This window comes from Pipistrellus kuhlii, unplaced genomic scaffold (genome assembly GCF_014108245.1).
Source record: "Pipistrellus kuhlii isolate mPipKuh1 unplaced genomic scaffold, mPipKuh1.p scaffold_m20_p_8, whole genome shotgun sequence".
In the NCBI taxonomy this organism is placed as follows: Eukaryota; Metazoa; Chordata; class Mammalia; order Chiroptera; family Vespertilionidae; genus Pipistrellus; species Pipistrellus kuhlii.
The window spans coordinates 67936126-67953085 of record NW_023425584.1 but is presented as its reverse complement, the minus strand read 5'-3'; the positions used below and the strand labels follow the sequence as shown (position 1 = coordinate 67953085).

General features: G+C 36.5%; 1 protein-coding gene across 4 annotated transcripts in view; it reads left to right on the top strand.

The window, feature by feature from the left end:
- The window catches only part of FZD3 (frizzled class receptor 3), an 81192-nt gene extending 64259 nt beyond the window's left edge, over positions 1 to 16933 (top strand). For all 4 annotated transcript variants that reach the window (XM_045576495.1, XM_036424026.1, XM_036424030.2 and 1 more), the window contains 3 exons: positions 1197 to 1345; positions 6372 to 6605; positions 15085 to 16933. In XM_045576495.1, coding sequence (XP_045432451.1) covers positions 1197 to 1345; positions 6372 to 6605; positions 15085 to 15298 — 597 coding nt within the window. In that variant the 3' untranslated portion in view covers positions 15299 to 16933. The remainder of the gene's footprint in view (positions 1 to 1196; positions 1346 to 6371; positions 6606 to 15084) is intronic.
- The last annotated feature ends 27 nt before the right edge of the window (positions 16934 to 16960 follow it).

Genomic DNA, 16960 nt, shown 5'->3' with positions numbered 1-16960 from the left:
AAGTCTCCAAAATTTAAGGTAACCAGAATCTATAGACCAGATTCTCTTACCATAATAATTAAACTTGAAACCAGCAATAAAAATAAAATTTTGAAAATCTAATCTGACTAGAAACTAGAAAATGCACTTACAAGTAACTCATAGGTTAAAGAGGAAGCTTGAAAAGAACAGAATAAAGAATGAAGTAGGTAGATGGAAGAGCATATTAAAGATCATAATTTTTTTATATTGTGACTAGAGGCCTGGTGCACAAACTTCATGCACAGGGGTGAAGGGGGGGTGTCCCTCAGCCCAGCCAGTGCCCTCTCCAATCTGCACGCCTGCCTGCCTTTCTGATTGCCCCTAACCGCTTCTGCCTGCCAGCCTGATCACCCCTTAACCACTCCCATGCCAGCCTGATTGATGTCTAACTGCTCCCTTGACAGCCTGTTTGCCCCCAACTTCCCTCCTCTGATGGCCTGGTCACCCCTAACTGCCCTCCCCTGCAGGGTTGATCGCTTCCAACTGCCCTCATTTTCAGGTCTGGTCCCTCCCAACTGCCCTCTCCTGCTGGCCATCTTGTGGTGGCCATCTTGTGTCCACATGGGGCAGGATCTTTGACCACATAGGGGCAGCTATCATGATCTTATGTGTTGAAATAATGGTCAGTCTTCATATTACTCTTTTATTAGATAGGATAGAGGCCTGGTGCATGGGTGGAAGCCAGCTGGTTTGCCCTGAAGGGTGTCCTGGATCAGGTTGGGGGTTCCCTTGCGACGTGGGGCAGCCTGGGCAAGGGACCTATGGTGGTTGGCTGGTGGGCGTGGCTTGTGGGTGTAGCAGAGTGATGATTAATTTGCATATTACTCTTTTATTAGGTAGTATGGCCAATCATAACACTAGTAAAATTGGCCAGTATGGTTATTACTTGAGCCTCTATTCCTATTTAGGGTTTATTTGGGCATTAATACTATTTTTCTATAGAAGACAGCTAATGTGAGCTAATAAGAAAAATATAAGACTCAAAATATATGTTTATTGTCAAATTTTTGCAAGTGTATCTTTCCATATAACCAAAAAATTAAGTATAGTACTATATAAGTGAAAACATCAAAATGTAGAATTATTTTACTGTTGTTTATTTTAAATATTTTATAATGGCCTTTAATAAATAATTATTTTATTTATTTAAGATATTTTCCTTTTCCTTTTTGTAGGTCACTCAAATGAGTCGTCCAGACCTGATTCTCTTTCTGATGAAATACCTGATGGCTCTCATAGTTGGTATTCCTTCCATATTTTGGGTTGGAAGCAAAAAGACATGCTTTGAATGGGCCAGTTTTTTTCATGGTCGTAGGAAAAAAGAGTAAGTTGAAGTAAAGTATCACAATGTTCACAGACTTCACATTCACGTAAATTTTTTTGTATTGTTTACATTAAAATAATTTGGACTGTAACTTCAGCTGCCATCAGTTAAGACTGGCATAGTAGCATGTCTTAATTAAAAACTGAAAACTTGGTGTGGTTCAGTTGGTTGAGCATTGTCCTGTGCACCAAAAAGTTGCTGGTTAAATTCCTGGTCAGGGGTTGGATTTCCGATCAAGACACATGCCCAGGTATGGGCTCTTTCCCCAGTTGAAGGTGCAGGGTGCGGGGTGGGGGGTCATGCAGGAGACAGCCAATTGATGTTTCTCTCTCTCTCTCAAATTAAAAAAAAAAAAAAACATTTAAAAAATAATATGAAAAGCTAAAAATATGGCCCTGGCTAGGTAGCTCAGTTGAGTAGGGTGTCATCCCAGTACACCAAGGTTGCATGTTCAATCCAGTCAGGATACATACAAGAATCAATCAATGAATGCATAAGTAAGAACAATAATTTATGTTTCTCTTTCCTCCTCCCTCCTTCTCTCTCAAATCAAATTTCTAAAAAAGTTAAAAACTTCTCTTCCTTACTAAGATATGAGGGAAGGTCAATCTTTATTTTTAAAAATCCAAATTATAATTTTTCTTAAAATTAAAAACAAATTAATGCTTTTATATACATTCTTATTTTATGTTCTTTATATCCTGTGAGGGTTATTATAATCTTGGTGTTACAGATGAGAAAACAGACACAGAGAGGTTAAGTGCCTTGGCCTAAGCCACACAGGTATTAGATTAGGCTTCCATTTCAAATTGTTCATCTAAGTAAACCATAAATGATTTAAAGAGATAGCATGCTATTCCATTCTGATATAGTACACATTAAAGCCAATATAGAAAAAAATATTCCATTAGATAACATAAAATATGTTTAAGAAAATATTTTAATTCATTTCATAGTTGACCACACTACATATTAGAATATCATAATGGTAAGACTTGCCGAAGCAATCTTTTGAGGGCATATTTAAAGAATCTTTAATTTTTTTTGAACCTTTAGTTCATTAAATAAAACAAGGTTCTTCAATATTCACAAAAGAACCAATTATTGATATTTTAAATTTTTTACTCAGAATCTTAAAAATGAATATATCTGAATTCTAAATTAGTATAACTTATGGATAGGGTCCATGGAAAGTGGGTTTCAGGAGATACTCTTAAGATTGTATTTAAAATGTTGTGCTTTGTATGGGCTAATTACTTTCACTATGCAACTTAAAGTGCCTCAGTAACAAAAAGCTGTATTTTATAAACTATTAGTAACTAATATTATAGTTTATCTTAAACAGTTTAAATTAAAATAAAATAACCACATTTAAAATATATATTTTTTTCTTATTCTGAGACTGCTACTAGTGATAGCAGATAATGTATTCTCCTTTAAATACAGTTTCATAGGACAAAGAGAGAAAGATGCATTCAACAACAACTACAAAAATATATTTTCTAGGAATTAATTCATTCTTTAAGAAGTCTTTATTAAATGCTTACTATGTCCCATGAACTATTTTGGGATACCAGGGATTCAACAGGAAACAAAACAGGACAAGTGCCTGCTTTCATGGAGTCTTCTTTGTAGGATTTACTGTGATTTATCTGTGTATTTGTTGAACATTTTAAACATATTTTAATCACAGTACAACATAAAGCTGAGGAAGGGGCTTGAGTTAAACATTCCTGGTCACTTCTGGATCATCCTATATAATAAAAGTGTAATATACAAATTGTCCCCTCCATTGGAGTTTGACAAGGGAATGGGGCCAGCCCACCAACCCATCTGGGGCCTCTCCGCCTGGCCAACCCCGCCCCTGATTGGCCCCATACACTCCATTCAGGGGCAGGGCCGGCCAGCCAACCTCCCCTGTCCCATGCCCCCGGCTGGCCCAACCCAGTTGGCCTTTATTGGGGCAAGCCAGCCAGACCCCACCCATGCACAAATTCATGCCCTGGGGCTCTAGTAGACAATTCTCTATGGTAGGGGTGTCGAACTCAATCAAAGAAGGGGCCAAAATCTAAAATCCAGCCTAAATCGCGGGCCGAATGGTTTACTGAACAGTCATAAACTGTCATTGTGATGGAAACGCAGCGGAGTGCAGTGATGACAGCGCGGTGCGGGCCACATTGCAAGGCCTGGTGGGACGGATTTGGCCCGCGGGCCTTGTGTTTGACACATGTCTCTATGGGGTTGTATTAGAAATTCCACGTAGAGCTACACCCAACCTGCCCTTATAATTAGGTGATCAGAGTCCCGCTTTTGGCAGGACAGTCCTGATTTTTAACAATTTGTCCTGCGTCCCATAGTGTTTTTAAAAAGTCCCGATTTTTGGAAAGACTTTTTTAAAACCCAAGGGTCACGGGACAAATTGTTAAAAATTGGGACGTCCGGTCACCTTACCTTATGAGGAATTATTCTAGTTATTGGGAGATCCTGGTTGGGCCAGAGTCTTTTTCAAACTGACAAAAGTACCCAAGGATCCTTTTACTTGGTTTTCTGCAATCATGGATACCTCCTCAACAAAGTCATTGTGATCCTCCAAGCTAGGACAGTACTATTTTTGACTTACTCTTTCTTCTATTTAGTTTTTGACACTGTTTTCAGGATTAAGTAAACATTGTTTTATCATTACTTTATGATTGGTTTCTAAGCCACTTAAACTTAAGTTTGATCCCTGACTACTGGTTTTGTTGTGGAAAGTCCACTGATCCCTTCAAACCTCGGTTTTTCATCTATAAAATGGGGACCACAATGTTGATTCTTAATAGATTCTAATATCCTCTTAGAAATATTCTCTCAGGACATACGTCTCCATAACAAAAACATTATTAAGAAGGATAGTCCTCGCCCAGTTGGCATGACTCAGTGGTTGAGCATCAACCTATGAACCAGGAGGTCACAGTTCAATTCCCAGTCAGGTCACTTCCCCAAAGTGTGCAGGAGGCAGCCAGTCAATGTTTCTCTCTCATCATTGATGGTTCTGTCTTTATCTCCTTCTCCCTTCCTCTATGAAATCAATAAAAATACATTGAGGGGGAAAAAAGTGTAGTCCTGGTCATTGTGGTTCAGTTGGTTGGGCGTTGTCCCCACAGTGCACCAAAAGGTTGCTCCAGGTTTGATTCCTGGTCAAGGTACATGCCCTGGTTTCATGCCTCGATCCCTGGGGCAGGGGCACATAGGAGGAAGCTTTTGATGTTTTGCTCTCACATTGATGTTTCTCTCTGTCATCCTTTCTCTCTAAAATGTAGAGGGCCACCTTTAAATTGTCAGCTGAGCCCGAGGCAGTGTCCCGGTTGCACCCTCCTCCCTCCCGCAAGAGGGCTGGGGGGGTGTTCAGTTTCTGACTACCTTTGTCCAGGTGTCGGCAGGGGCGGGTCTAGATATGTAAATCCAGTAATGCTAGGGCCTAAGTTAAGAATGCAAATAAGCTCCTTTGACCCTATAAAATAAACCTGCTGTGTGGCTCATGGCTCGGGGCTTGCTGCCTCTCTATCAGAGAGGATGGCGCCCACCTATCGCCCAGCTTGATGAATCTATTTCTACCTCTTGGTGTCTATCTTTAGTTTCTTAATCCCCAGCTCCTCCACTCAGGAACCTACTGTCCTTTTCCGTAATGGAGATGGACATGGAAAACAAAGAAACAGTCAACACACTAAAAATCAATTTTAAATAAAAAAAATTTTAAAGGCTCAAAGAAGGACGTATTTAAAATACTTGGCACAATGCAGGTACTTAACAAATGCCAGTTTTCCTTCAGCCCTTCTATCCAAGTTCTAAAAACAACAATGCTTTTGTAATTTTAAAAGAGAATATATGCACTTTCTCACTGTATGATCCAATCTTTATGTATTTGAGGTGGTTGTTTTTTAAATGAAATTTTAACTTGAATCCTGACTCTCAAGTTACCGATTTACATAAACTGAGACACAGATCTTTGCAACAATTTAATTGGCTCTCTTATTAATTTAAATACTGCTTTGTTCATCATCATAAACATTTGCTTTTAACACTTTCATAACAGTTAAAAACTTTTGCTCTTGACAATAATTTATCTCCTTAATTTTTTTCTTTAAGTCTTTAATATATCTGAGACTTAATTATATATTTGTATATATTAAACATTTTTTAAACAATTTCTAGTTTGGGAATGACTATTTTCCAGTCAAAATTTACTTAAAGTAATTTTTCATGTTTTTGTTCTAATTATGACCACTTACGTTTATTCCAGCATTAGACAACTGCTTCTATCAGAAAATTAAGTTGTAGCCTTAAAACAACTGATCTTACAAGTTAAAAAATGTATCTGAGGCCTCTATTACTTCCATAAAAAATGCAATAAAACAATTGCTCTATTTTATAGTAATATCTTTGTAATATTTCAGTGCCCTTGCAAATCATAAAATTCTTTAGCTGAAAGAGACTTTTTAGAAATGATTAATATAACTTCATTTTATAGATGAGGAAAAGGAAAGGAGATAGTTACTTGCCTAAGATCACATATTTGTTGATAGAGTTGAAACTAAAATATTTATTTTTTTTATCCTAGCACAGACCTCTTTCTATCACTTTTGTGAACAGATTGACACAAATTTTTTTTTAAATATATTTTTATTGATTTCAGAGAAGGAGAGAGAGACAGAAACATCAGTTATGAGAGAGAACCATTGATTGGTTGCCTCCTACACACCTCACACTGGGGCTCCAGCCCACAACCCAGGCATGTGCCTTGACCTGGAATTGAACTGTGACCTCCTGTCTCATAGGTCGTTGCTCAACCCCTGAGCCATGCCAGTTGGGCTGATTCACAAGAATTTTTATTATACTCTTTCCTCTATTAACAATGTTATATCTGTTCCAAAGACATTATGTGGAGAGCAATTAATTTAAAGAATAATATCAGTGCGTCACAAAAGTATTATTTGTTTGTCTATAGGAATGTTAATCTTTATCTTAAACTTAGTATTTTGTTGTCTAGGATAGTGAATGAGAGCCGACAAGTACTCCAAGAACCTGATTTTGCTCAGTCCCTTCTGAGGGATCCAAATACTCCTATTATAAGGAAATCAAGAGGAACTTCCACTCAAGGAACATCCACACATGCTTCTTCAACTCAGCTGGCTATGGTGGATGATCAGAGAAGCAAAGCAGGGAGTGTCCACAGCAAAGTGAGCAGCTATCACGGCAGCCTCCACAGATCTCGTGATGGCAGGTGAGTTTATTGCTAGCTTAGTTTATTTCATGTGCTGAATTAGAGTTACACAGCTTAAGGAAGAGTAGCCAATTCTGAAATAGAGGTTGAACGTTGTTAATTTTTTTAAACTTTGCTAGGAACAGTTGTCCCTGATTATGGTCCAATATAAAGCCAGTCAGAGAAGTTTAAAGCTTAGACTTGCTGCAGTAAAAAATATGGAGTCATCAAAGGGTATTGAGTAGGGAGAAGGAAGGATGAAAATGGTTATGTTAGTAAGATTAATTTAGCAAACAATTGTGGAATACCTACTATATCAGCTACTGTTCTGGGAATACAAAGATGATATAGGCATAACCTATATTTTTAATAAGCTCACAGTTTTTAAGAATAATAGTATAGTCGCTATTAGTGTTGTTGTTTACACATGGGATCCGGAAAGATAAGTTTCAGTTTTCTCATCTGTAAAATGGAAATAGTAATAATATCCTTTAGGACTATTGTAAAAAAATTAATGAGATAATATATCCAATTGCTTAGAACAGTGCCTGTCTTAGTAAGTGCCTGATATTAACTTCTGTTATTATTTTAAGTGAACAATTAAAGTAAATATAAGTATGATGGTACAGTTGGCCCTTCTTAGCTATGGGTTTTGCATTCAGGAATTCAAATGGGCATGGAAAATACTGGGGGGGAAGTGTTATATTGTTGCTGACCTGTACAATGTAGTTTGACTTATAGTGGTTGTGTCTGTCTTAAAAATGTTCAGACTTTTTCTTCTTGTCATTATTTCCTAAACAGTATACTAAAAAACTACTTACATTGCATTTACATTGTGTTAGATATTGTAAGTAATCTAGAGATGATTTAAAGCAGCGGTCACTAACCTTTCAGACCTAACAGACCATCAATGGTCTGCAGACCACCTTTGGCAACCCCTGATTTAAATTATATAGGGGTGATTTAAAATATATAGGGGTATGTGTATAGGCTATATGCAAGTATACCATCTCTATATATAAAAGCCTAAGCAACAGACCAACTGGCTGACTGGCTGGTAGCTATGATGTGCAGTGACCACCAGGGGGCAGATGCTCAATGCAGGAGTGGAAACCACAGGTATGGAAACATGGAACAGACTGATGAATCTCAGAGGAAAGGGGGGAGGGGGAAGGGTGGAAAGAGATTGACCAAAGATCATATATGCATTCTAGAGGTCTGGTGCACAGATTCGTATACCGGTGGGGTCCCTCGGCCTGACCTGGGCCCCCTTGCAATCTGGGACCCCTCAGGGGATATTGGAGGCCCTGTGCACTGGCACCAGTGGGGTCCCTTGGCCTGGCCTGCAACTTCTCACACTTCAGGACCCCTGTATGTTGGGCTGCCAGTTTTGGCCCTATCCCCGCAGGCCGAGCCAAGGGACACCACCAGTGCATGAATCTGTGCACCGGGCCTCTAGTTTTATATAAAAACAATTATCCATGGATTTCAGTTTCTGCAGGGATCCTAGAACTAATCCTGGGTGGATACCAAGGGAAGACTGTATTAGTCCAGAGGTTGTCAAACTTTTTTCTATAAAGAGCCACATAGTAAATATTTTAGGCTTTGTGGGTTATCCGATCTCTGTTGTAACTATTCATTTGTGCTATTGTAGCATGAATAATATATAGTCAAGATGGGAATGACTATATTCCAGTCAATTTTTACTTACAAAAATAAGAAGGGCACAGGATCAGAGAAGCTTCACAGAGAGAATGAGAGAAGGGGATGTATTTTCCTGTTAAATTTGCCAATGATTAGACACTTCTAAGGAGCTTTGCAATAATTCAGTTAAGAGATGATGAAGATTAACAGGAAAGTAGTGGCAATGGAAAGAGAGGAAGAACTTATCTGAAAAATATTTAGAAAGAAGAAATTAAAAAATAGGAATTGATGATGGATTAATAACAACTAGAGAGAACTATATCAAATGTTTGTGTTATATTGTTCTTTGGGGTTTTTTTTGTTTTGTTTTGTTTTTTTAACAATTTCTAGTTTGGGAAACTGAAAGAATGAAAATTCTTATGCCTAAAATGGAAAGAATTCTATGTTAACTTTAAAACGTGTTTTTATAACTGTCTAATATCTTTTCAATCTCATCCTAACCTTTCTCTCAGTCTTCTCTATCCTAGTGTAGGATATAATTTCCATACTTTTTAGATTGAGACTTCTCAGAAGATCTTTTGCCTTCTAATGAGACAGCTACTCTGTTTGTAAAAAGCAGCAGTCTTTTTTTTTAACTATATTTTCTATCTTTTATCTATTTTTTCCTTGTGTATAATAAAATTATAGCCTTGACTGGTCTGGCTCAGAGGATAGAGCATAAGCCAGCGGATGAAGGGTCCCAGGTTCGATTCAGGTCAAGGGCATGTACCTTGGTTTTGGGCACATCCCCAGTAGGGGGAGTGCAGGAGGCAGCTGATTGATGTTTCTCTGTCCTTGATGTTTCTAACTCTTCTATCCCTCTCCCTTCCTCTTTGGAAAAAAAAAAAAATCAATAAAATATATTTTTAAAAATTATATACAAGGTGCTTTAGGATCCCAGAAAAGAAAACCATCAAATTATCATGGGAAGTCAGAGGAAATTTCACAAACAACATTGCACTGCTACTTTGAATATGATTCAGGGGAAGCACTTGGAAATTAAAGACAGGGAAAGAATATATATGCAGAGGTAAGGAGAACAGCAGGGGTTAGGTACTGGAGTATGGCTACCGCATAGTATGCATGTGTGGGCAACTGTGGTGATAAAATCAGCTTTGTATTTGAGAATGATCACTTTGGCAACACCTAGGTGAGAAGATTTTAAGTAAGCTTAGTTGGGAAATTTCTACAGTAAGAATTTAGGGGTCCTATCTTAAGACATTCATAAGGAGGGAGGGAATTAGAATACATTTTGTAAACACCATCCTCCATGAAATAACTGTCAGCATTATATGACATTTGATATTATTAGCCGCCTCCTTTTCAATAAGAATTGGACAGTTATTTTTAGTACAGTGCTTATGCATATGCATGTGGTATTCTGTATATAGAGATATATAGAAGAAAGTTAAAGTATAATTTCTGCATTCTAGGAGCATATGATCTTTTAGGGAAGATAAGATATATGCATAAGAACCAATTAAGTAATAGTGCAAGCCAGCATATAATTAAAACAGTGAATGCTATAGATGATTGATGTTGTGGAACTTTAGAAAAGGGAAAGATCAGATTGGCCCATGAAAGTATCTTAGAGAAGATAAATAGAGTGAATGAATGGTAACAAAAGATAAGTTCATACTGAATAGAGAATTTCTGAAGGTAATTAATCATAGGGAATTTTAGCCTCTGTAATCTGAGTGGAACTGGAGCTTCGATAAGGAAGTTTATAATCATTAGTATAAGGAGTTGGTAATTAAAATTGTGAGAAGCCGTTAAGTCATAATTTGAAAAAGAATAGATCAAGAACAAGACCTTACAGTAATAATAATAATAGAATAGCCAGCATATGATTCAGAGAAAATGCTTATACTATACACATATGAGAGAATCAAAAATATAGTGTCATGAAATCACCATGGCAGTTAATTACTTTTTAATAATTCTTTTGGTATGACGTATTTTCAATACAGTTGTCTTTCCTCGGCTGTACATGCATACACACACAAGTATATTGAGTAACAAATGATTTTAGAAATACTGTATTTCCCAGAAATTCAGGACCCAGAACTATAATGGTGGCCTACTAAGGTTGTTCTATAATGTGGTGCAAGAACACTCTGCCATACCCAGCACCTCAGACCACATTAAACCTAAAACTCTAAACAGGGATTATCATAATTCCAAAAGCCATTGCATGGAAATTTCTCTTTGCATCATTCAGGGTTATTTTTAAAAATATATTTTTTTTTACTGATTTCAGAGAGGAAGGGAGAGGGAAAGAGAAATAGAAACATCAGTACGAGAGAGAATCATTGATCAGCTGCCTCCTGCATGCTCCCTATTGGGGATCGAGCCCACAACCCAGGCATATGCCCTTGACTGGAATCGAACTAGGGACCCTTCAGTCTGCAGACCAATACTCTTATCCACTGAGCCAAACTGGCTAGAGCAGTGGTCCGCAAACTGCGGCTCACGGGTTACCTTTGCCCCTCTGTTGACTAATGAGTTTGCTGACCACTGGGATAGGGACTTACCCTATTTTTCGGACCATAAGACACACTTTTTTTCCCCCAGAAGTGGGGGGGAAAAGTCCCTGCGTCTTATGGTCCAAATGTAGCCTACACATATACTTTAAAAAAAAAGTTTTTTTACTTGCCCGGCTCTGTGTGGTCTCTGTGTGCTTGCCCGGCTCTAAAATGGTTCTAAATGCTGCTGTTTACTTTACAGGGTTGATTACATGTGTTTATGACTGTGATGTTGGGTTTTAATGCACATAAAATATTTTAGGACACTATTTGTTTCAGAACCTTTTTTTCTTCATTTCCCTTCTCTAAAAACTGGTGCGTCTTATGGTCCGGAGCGTCTTATGGTCCGAAAAATACGGTAATCACCAGGAACAACTACAGCCTGTAATTATTGGATTCGAGAGTTTAGGGTTATCAGTCAACATTTAAGTTTACTTGTTTTTTTTTTTGTTTTTTTTTTTGTTTTTAAATTTATTTTATTGATTTTATACAGACAGGAAGGGAGAGAGATAGAGAGTTAGAAACATCGATGAGAGAGAGTCATCGATCAGCTGCCTCTTGCACACCCCCTACTGGGGATATGCCCGCAACCAAGGTACATGCCCTTGACCAGAATCGAACCCGGGACCCTTCAGTCCCCAAGCCGACGCTCTTTCCATTGAGCCAAACCGGTCCCGGCTAAGTTTACTTGTTAACATTATCTTTTGGTCATCCTTTTCTCATCATCTTATTGATTTCTTGGTTATGAAATAACACACACATAAACAAACACACACACACACACACACTCACTTCACATTACTCACTCTAATCCAGACTCCTTGATAGATAATTGACCTCAGTGCTATGCAAAATAAACACACTTGAGACAAATACCTTACACATGTAAATCAACTTCAAAGAATAAGTAATAGGTGATTAGGTGGGTAATTTTACCCATAAAAGATGGATAAAAAAGAAAGTGGATGAGTAGGTAGATAAAAAATTTCCATTTGATTCATTTGCCATATTTATTTGAATTGAGTGAGTAGGATGGTAAAAAGTGGTTACTACAAGGGATAGTTAGGGAATGCATAATGAGATACTAGTAAAATTACAATTAATTGAATTATTCATTGTATAGAGTAGGGGTGTCGAACTCAATCAGAGAAGGGGCCAAAATCTAAAATCCAGCCTAAATCGCGGGCCGAATGGTTTACTGAACAGTCATAAACTGACAATGTTAACCAGAAATGTGAATTTAAAATGAGTGGAACAATCTTTTCCTTAACAGTGCTGTTAACCAACTCACATGCTATCAAGGATTTGGCCCGCGGGCCTTGTGTTTGACACATGTGGTATAGAGAATCAGAGAACAAATCATCTTCATTTTTTTTTCATTTTGACTTTGCACTACACCATATTATCTTTTCAGCAAATTAAACATATTGTACTAATTGTTTTTGCCTAAGCTTATATTAAGTAAGATTAATGTACATTTTCATATTGTATGTTAGATGGTCACAGTGTTTAAATAATTATCAAAATATAAATAAACTTGGTAAATCCCACATATACAATTGAGATTAAATACTATAATTACATTTATTTTTCTGTGTAGTTGATTCCTAATTATGCATGGATGGGTTGTTTATATTATAGAATTTTGTGAATAGCCATATACTTCAATAAATAGACATGATAACTCAATATAGTAATTTTTCCTGTGAAACATATATTCTTTGATTCATATAACTAAAATACTTAGGTTTCATTTAAGAAAATACCCAATTCATATTTTTAAGTAGTGATTTTGTGTGTTTTTTTTAATTACTCTGATATCATTCCTGAAACTGAAGCAGATTTGTTTTAATTTGATTTATTTCCCATATTTATTTTAAATAATATTTATGAAGTTATGAGAGGTGAAAGAGCTTCAAATTAGCTGGCAGATCAAATTTGGAAAAATCTTTCACTCAGTTAAGGCAATAATTGTTTTGCAAAATAATAATAGAATAACAAGCTCATTCTGAAATATTTTCAATTAACAAATTATCAAAACATGCAAGTAAAATTTAAAACTGGAAACAAAAGATATACTTTCTTTTATAATTTTAAAAGGACTTTTCAATTTTCAAAATCTGTGGTCTAATGAAAACTGTTTAATAAGCATGCTGTCAAACTAGATCTCCTCAGAAGTTCATGAATCAGTCTTTAAAATCTTTACATTTTATTTATTTTATTATTTTTTTAAAATATATTTTATTGATTTTTTACAGAGAGGAAGGGAGAGAGATAGAGAGCTAGAAACATTGATGAGAGAGAAACATCAACCAGCTGCCTCTTGTACACCCCCTACTGGGGATGTGCCCGCAACCAAGATACATGCCTTTGCCCGGAATAGAACCTGGGACTTTTCAGTCCGCAGACCGACGCTCTACCACTGAGCCAAACAGGCTTCGGCAAAATCTTTACATTTTAGCCTAGACAGTGTGGTTCAGTGTTTCAGCATCAACCCATGAACCAGGTCTCTATTGGATTCCTGTTCAGGGCACATGTCTGGGTTGTGGGCTTGATACTCAGTGACGGTATACAAGAAGCAGCCAACTGATGATCCTCTCATCATTGATGTTTATCTCTCTTTTCCTCTTTCTAAAATCAGTAAAGTCATAGTTTTTAAAAATTTTTAATTTTATAAATGATTCATATTGAGTCATGAAATTTGTTATAATTATGAAGGAATGATAAATGAATGCTTTGACACCCAATAGGTCTTCAGCTGCATATGATTATTTTGATGACTATTTAAAAAAGAAATGGCCTGCTATATTCTTTTTTATTTTTAGAAACATTACTTAAAATTTAATATGTTAAAGTTATAAATTATATTCAGTTAAGTTTTCTTTGAGATTTGTTATCCTAAATTAAATACTTTTTACAAAAAGGTGTACATCTGAGTATGAGTATTCTTTTTTTTTAATTAATTTTAAAAAAATATATTTTATTGATTTTACACAGAGAGGAATTGAGAGGGACAGAGAGTTAGAAACATCGATGAGAGAGAAACACCGACCAGCTGCCTTTCGCACACACCCCACTGGGGATGTGCCCGCAACCAAGGCACATGCCCTTAACCAGAATCGAACCTGGGACCTTTAAGTCCGCAGGCCAACGCTCTATCCACTGAGCCAAACCGGTCCTGGCTGAGTATGAGTATTCTTATCTTTGATGAGGGCTCAGTGAGTCAGGATTGTAACAAAAGAAAATTTAACAGCTCCCCATTGCTGCTTTCAAGATAAGTACAATGATGAAGGAGAAGACCGTCCACAATAAGCAGTTAGCCCAGATAGCATATTCAAAAGTTCTTTGTTCTGGATAGCGAGAGAATTTGCTTTAGCAGGAATGTAAGTCATAGTGTATTAGGATGTTGTTATATATACTTAAGTAGATGTATCTTCTATAAAATAGCATAGTATGCTCACAGCTCCGGAGGAAAAATAGTTAACACCTTTTACAATAGTTAATTTAATTGTTAACTGGGCTATCTGGAAAGAAGATGTCAGCACATACTGTCATTGTTGCTTGCCAGTTCATTCATCTTTTTTTTCTTTTCCTTTTTGGTTACACTAATTTCTCCTCTAATTTCATATGCTCCCTCTTCCTAATCTTTAGTAAATTTGAGTTGCTATACTTCTTATCGATATTATAGCTCATTTTCTTTTAAAAAAATAATTTTATTGATTTTTTACAGAGGGAAAGGAAGAGGGATAGAGAGCTAGAAACATCAATGAGAGAGAAACATCAATCAGCTGCCTCTTGCACACCCCCCCATTGGTGATGTGCCCGCAACCAAGGTACATGCCCCTGACCTGGGACCTTTCAGTTCGTAGGCCGACTCTCTATTCACCGAGTCAAACCGGTTTCGGCTATAGCCAATTTTCTACACTTCCGATTTATCAAAGTTTTGATCAGTGTCATCTTTCCTCCATTATTTTCCCTCCTCTTTCTGAACTCACCCCGTAACCCATAACTTATTTGAATGGAGAAAATTAACCTTAACTTCTGTCCTTTTGCAAAGGATAGGACCTTGATTCTGAATCTAATGAGTATATTTTCTTCCTTTTTTTTTTGGTTAGCCATATGAATAATTCTAGTGTTAAATGAAATTGCTGTAAATCATCAAAGGTGGTTGTTACTTTTTCATTTATTGTTTTCCTAATTATTTCATTTAGTGCAGCATTTTCATGCAAAATTTAGTGTTATTTTTCTAGTGTGTTCTATTACTCGCTTCAAAATAAACTCTCCTGTACTAGGTATACTCCCTGCAGTTACAGAGGAATGGAAGAGAGACTACCTCATGGCAGCATGTCACGACTAACGGATCACTCCAGGCACAGTAGTTCTCATCGTCTCAATGAACAGTCACGACATAGCAGCATCCGGGATCTCAGTAATAATCCTATGACTCACATTACACATGGCACCAGCATGAACCGTGTTATTGAAGAAGATGGAACCAGTGCTTAATTTATCCTGTCTAAGGTGGAAATTTTGTGCCGTTTACAAAGCAGATTTTATTCTTTGCCTTTAGCATGACTGACTGCTGTAACTCACTGTTATCATGCGTTCAGTCAGGTGCAGATTGTGTCCATTGGAAAAGTAAATTTTTGCTTTTTATATTGCATCAAACTTGGAATATCAAGGCGTCTTAAAATTATATTGTCACATAAATAATTCTTATTTCTAGGAAATGAAGAGAGAATTATTTGGTAAGCATTTTTATAAACCCACTATTTTATATTTAGAAAAAATCCTAAATGTGTGGTGACTGCTTTGTAGTGAACTTTCATATATAATATCAACTAGTTGTGAGATAACATTCTGGTTGTTCTGTTAATAAAACAAAATTTCAGAATTAAAGAATTTTCTATGCAAGGTTTATTTCTTGGATGAATGGTAGGATTTTGTAGTTTTATTTCCATGAGTGAAAAAGAACTGTAGTTTTAAACTGTAAGAGAATTTGATAAATCAGCAAGGGTATTTTAACTAATAGAATAAAAGATCAGCAGAAGAATCTGATTAGAGTATTGAAGGCTCTTTCAAAATTCTACCAAAATAAATTTCATCCAGAGAGATACAGGATTAGGAGTATCACTGGCCATTTTTCCCCTATAAGTGAATTGTTTTCATTACTTTTGTAAATATTCCTTTTACTTCCAGTGTTTTTATAACTTCTCCATATTCTTTCCATATGCATGATGGAAAAAATAATTTGTAGCCATCTTTTCCCATGTAGTATTATAATATTCGTAGAGAACTTTATGTTCAAATCTGTTCCATGGAGGCATGTAATAAGATAAGCATCACCCATTATAAGGGTTTTTTGTGGTAACCACAATTACAAAATGGCAAAATGTTTTCTCTGTATTCATTGTTGTATTTTTCTGCAGTGAGATGTGATCTTGCCAAAGCCACCAGATCTTGGCATCCAGCCCTTCCTATCAATGAGTTGATTGTCTGTACTTGCATTGCCCAGTAGCAAATAGGCTACAGCTTTTGCCCTCTCCCTTGTATTCAGATTTGGATAAGTCTTGTTTACAGCTGAAATATATATAACCTAGGTCCAAAGTGGTTATTTATATGGGGTATCTGAAAAATCACTGTAACTAAATGAAGCATGATTAGTCTTGCTGTGAAGTACCTTGTAATCTTAAAAATATCAACTCAAAATTTTTTGACATTTTGTCTTGTAACATTTAAATAATTTACAATAAAAACTTGGTAACTATATTAGGCATGAAATTGATCAGAAGGGAAAGAAATTTTTTGGAAAATGTGAGGTGTAATGTATAGAAAAACATTTTAAACAAGCATGTCCTCAACCCTGACTAGAGATGAGAATCATTTGGAGAACCTCTGATGCCCAAGCCTTCCTCTCATTCAGATGAGAATTGATAGGTTTTTAAATAAGTTTTCCAGGTGATTCTAATCTGTAGCCAGGCTGCAGGCTGTTTTAAACTGATTTGCCCCTGATGATGATCTGATGGTATCTCATATCACATGAAAATCTAGGTGGACTCAATATTTTACATCATTATCTGATACAAAATTGTTTTCCACTTTATTTGTCCATTATAAAATGTGGAATGCTGACTCCACTCCCAAAAATTCTCATTCTGTCAGAATTTA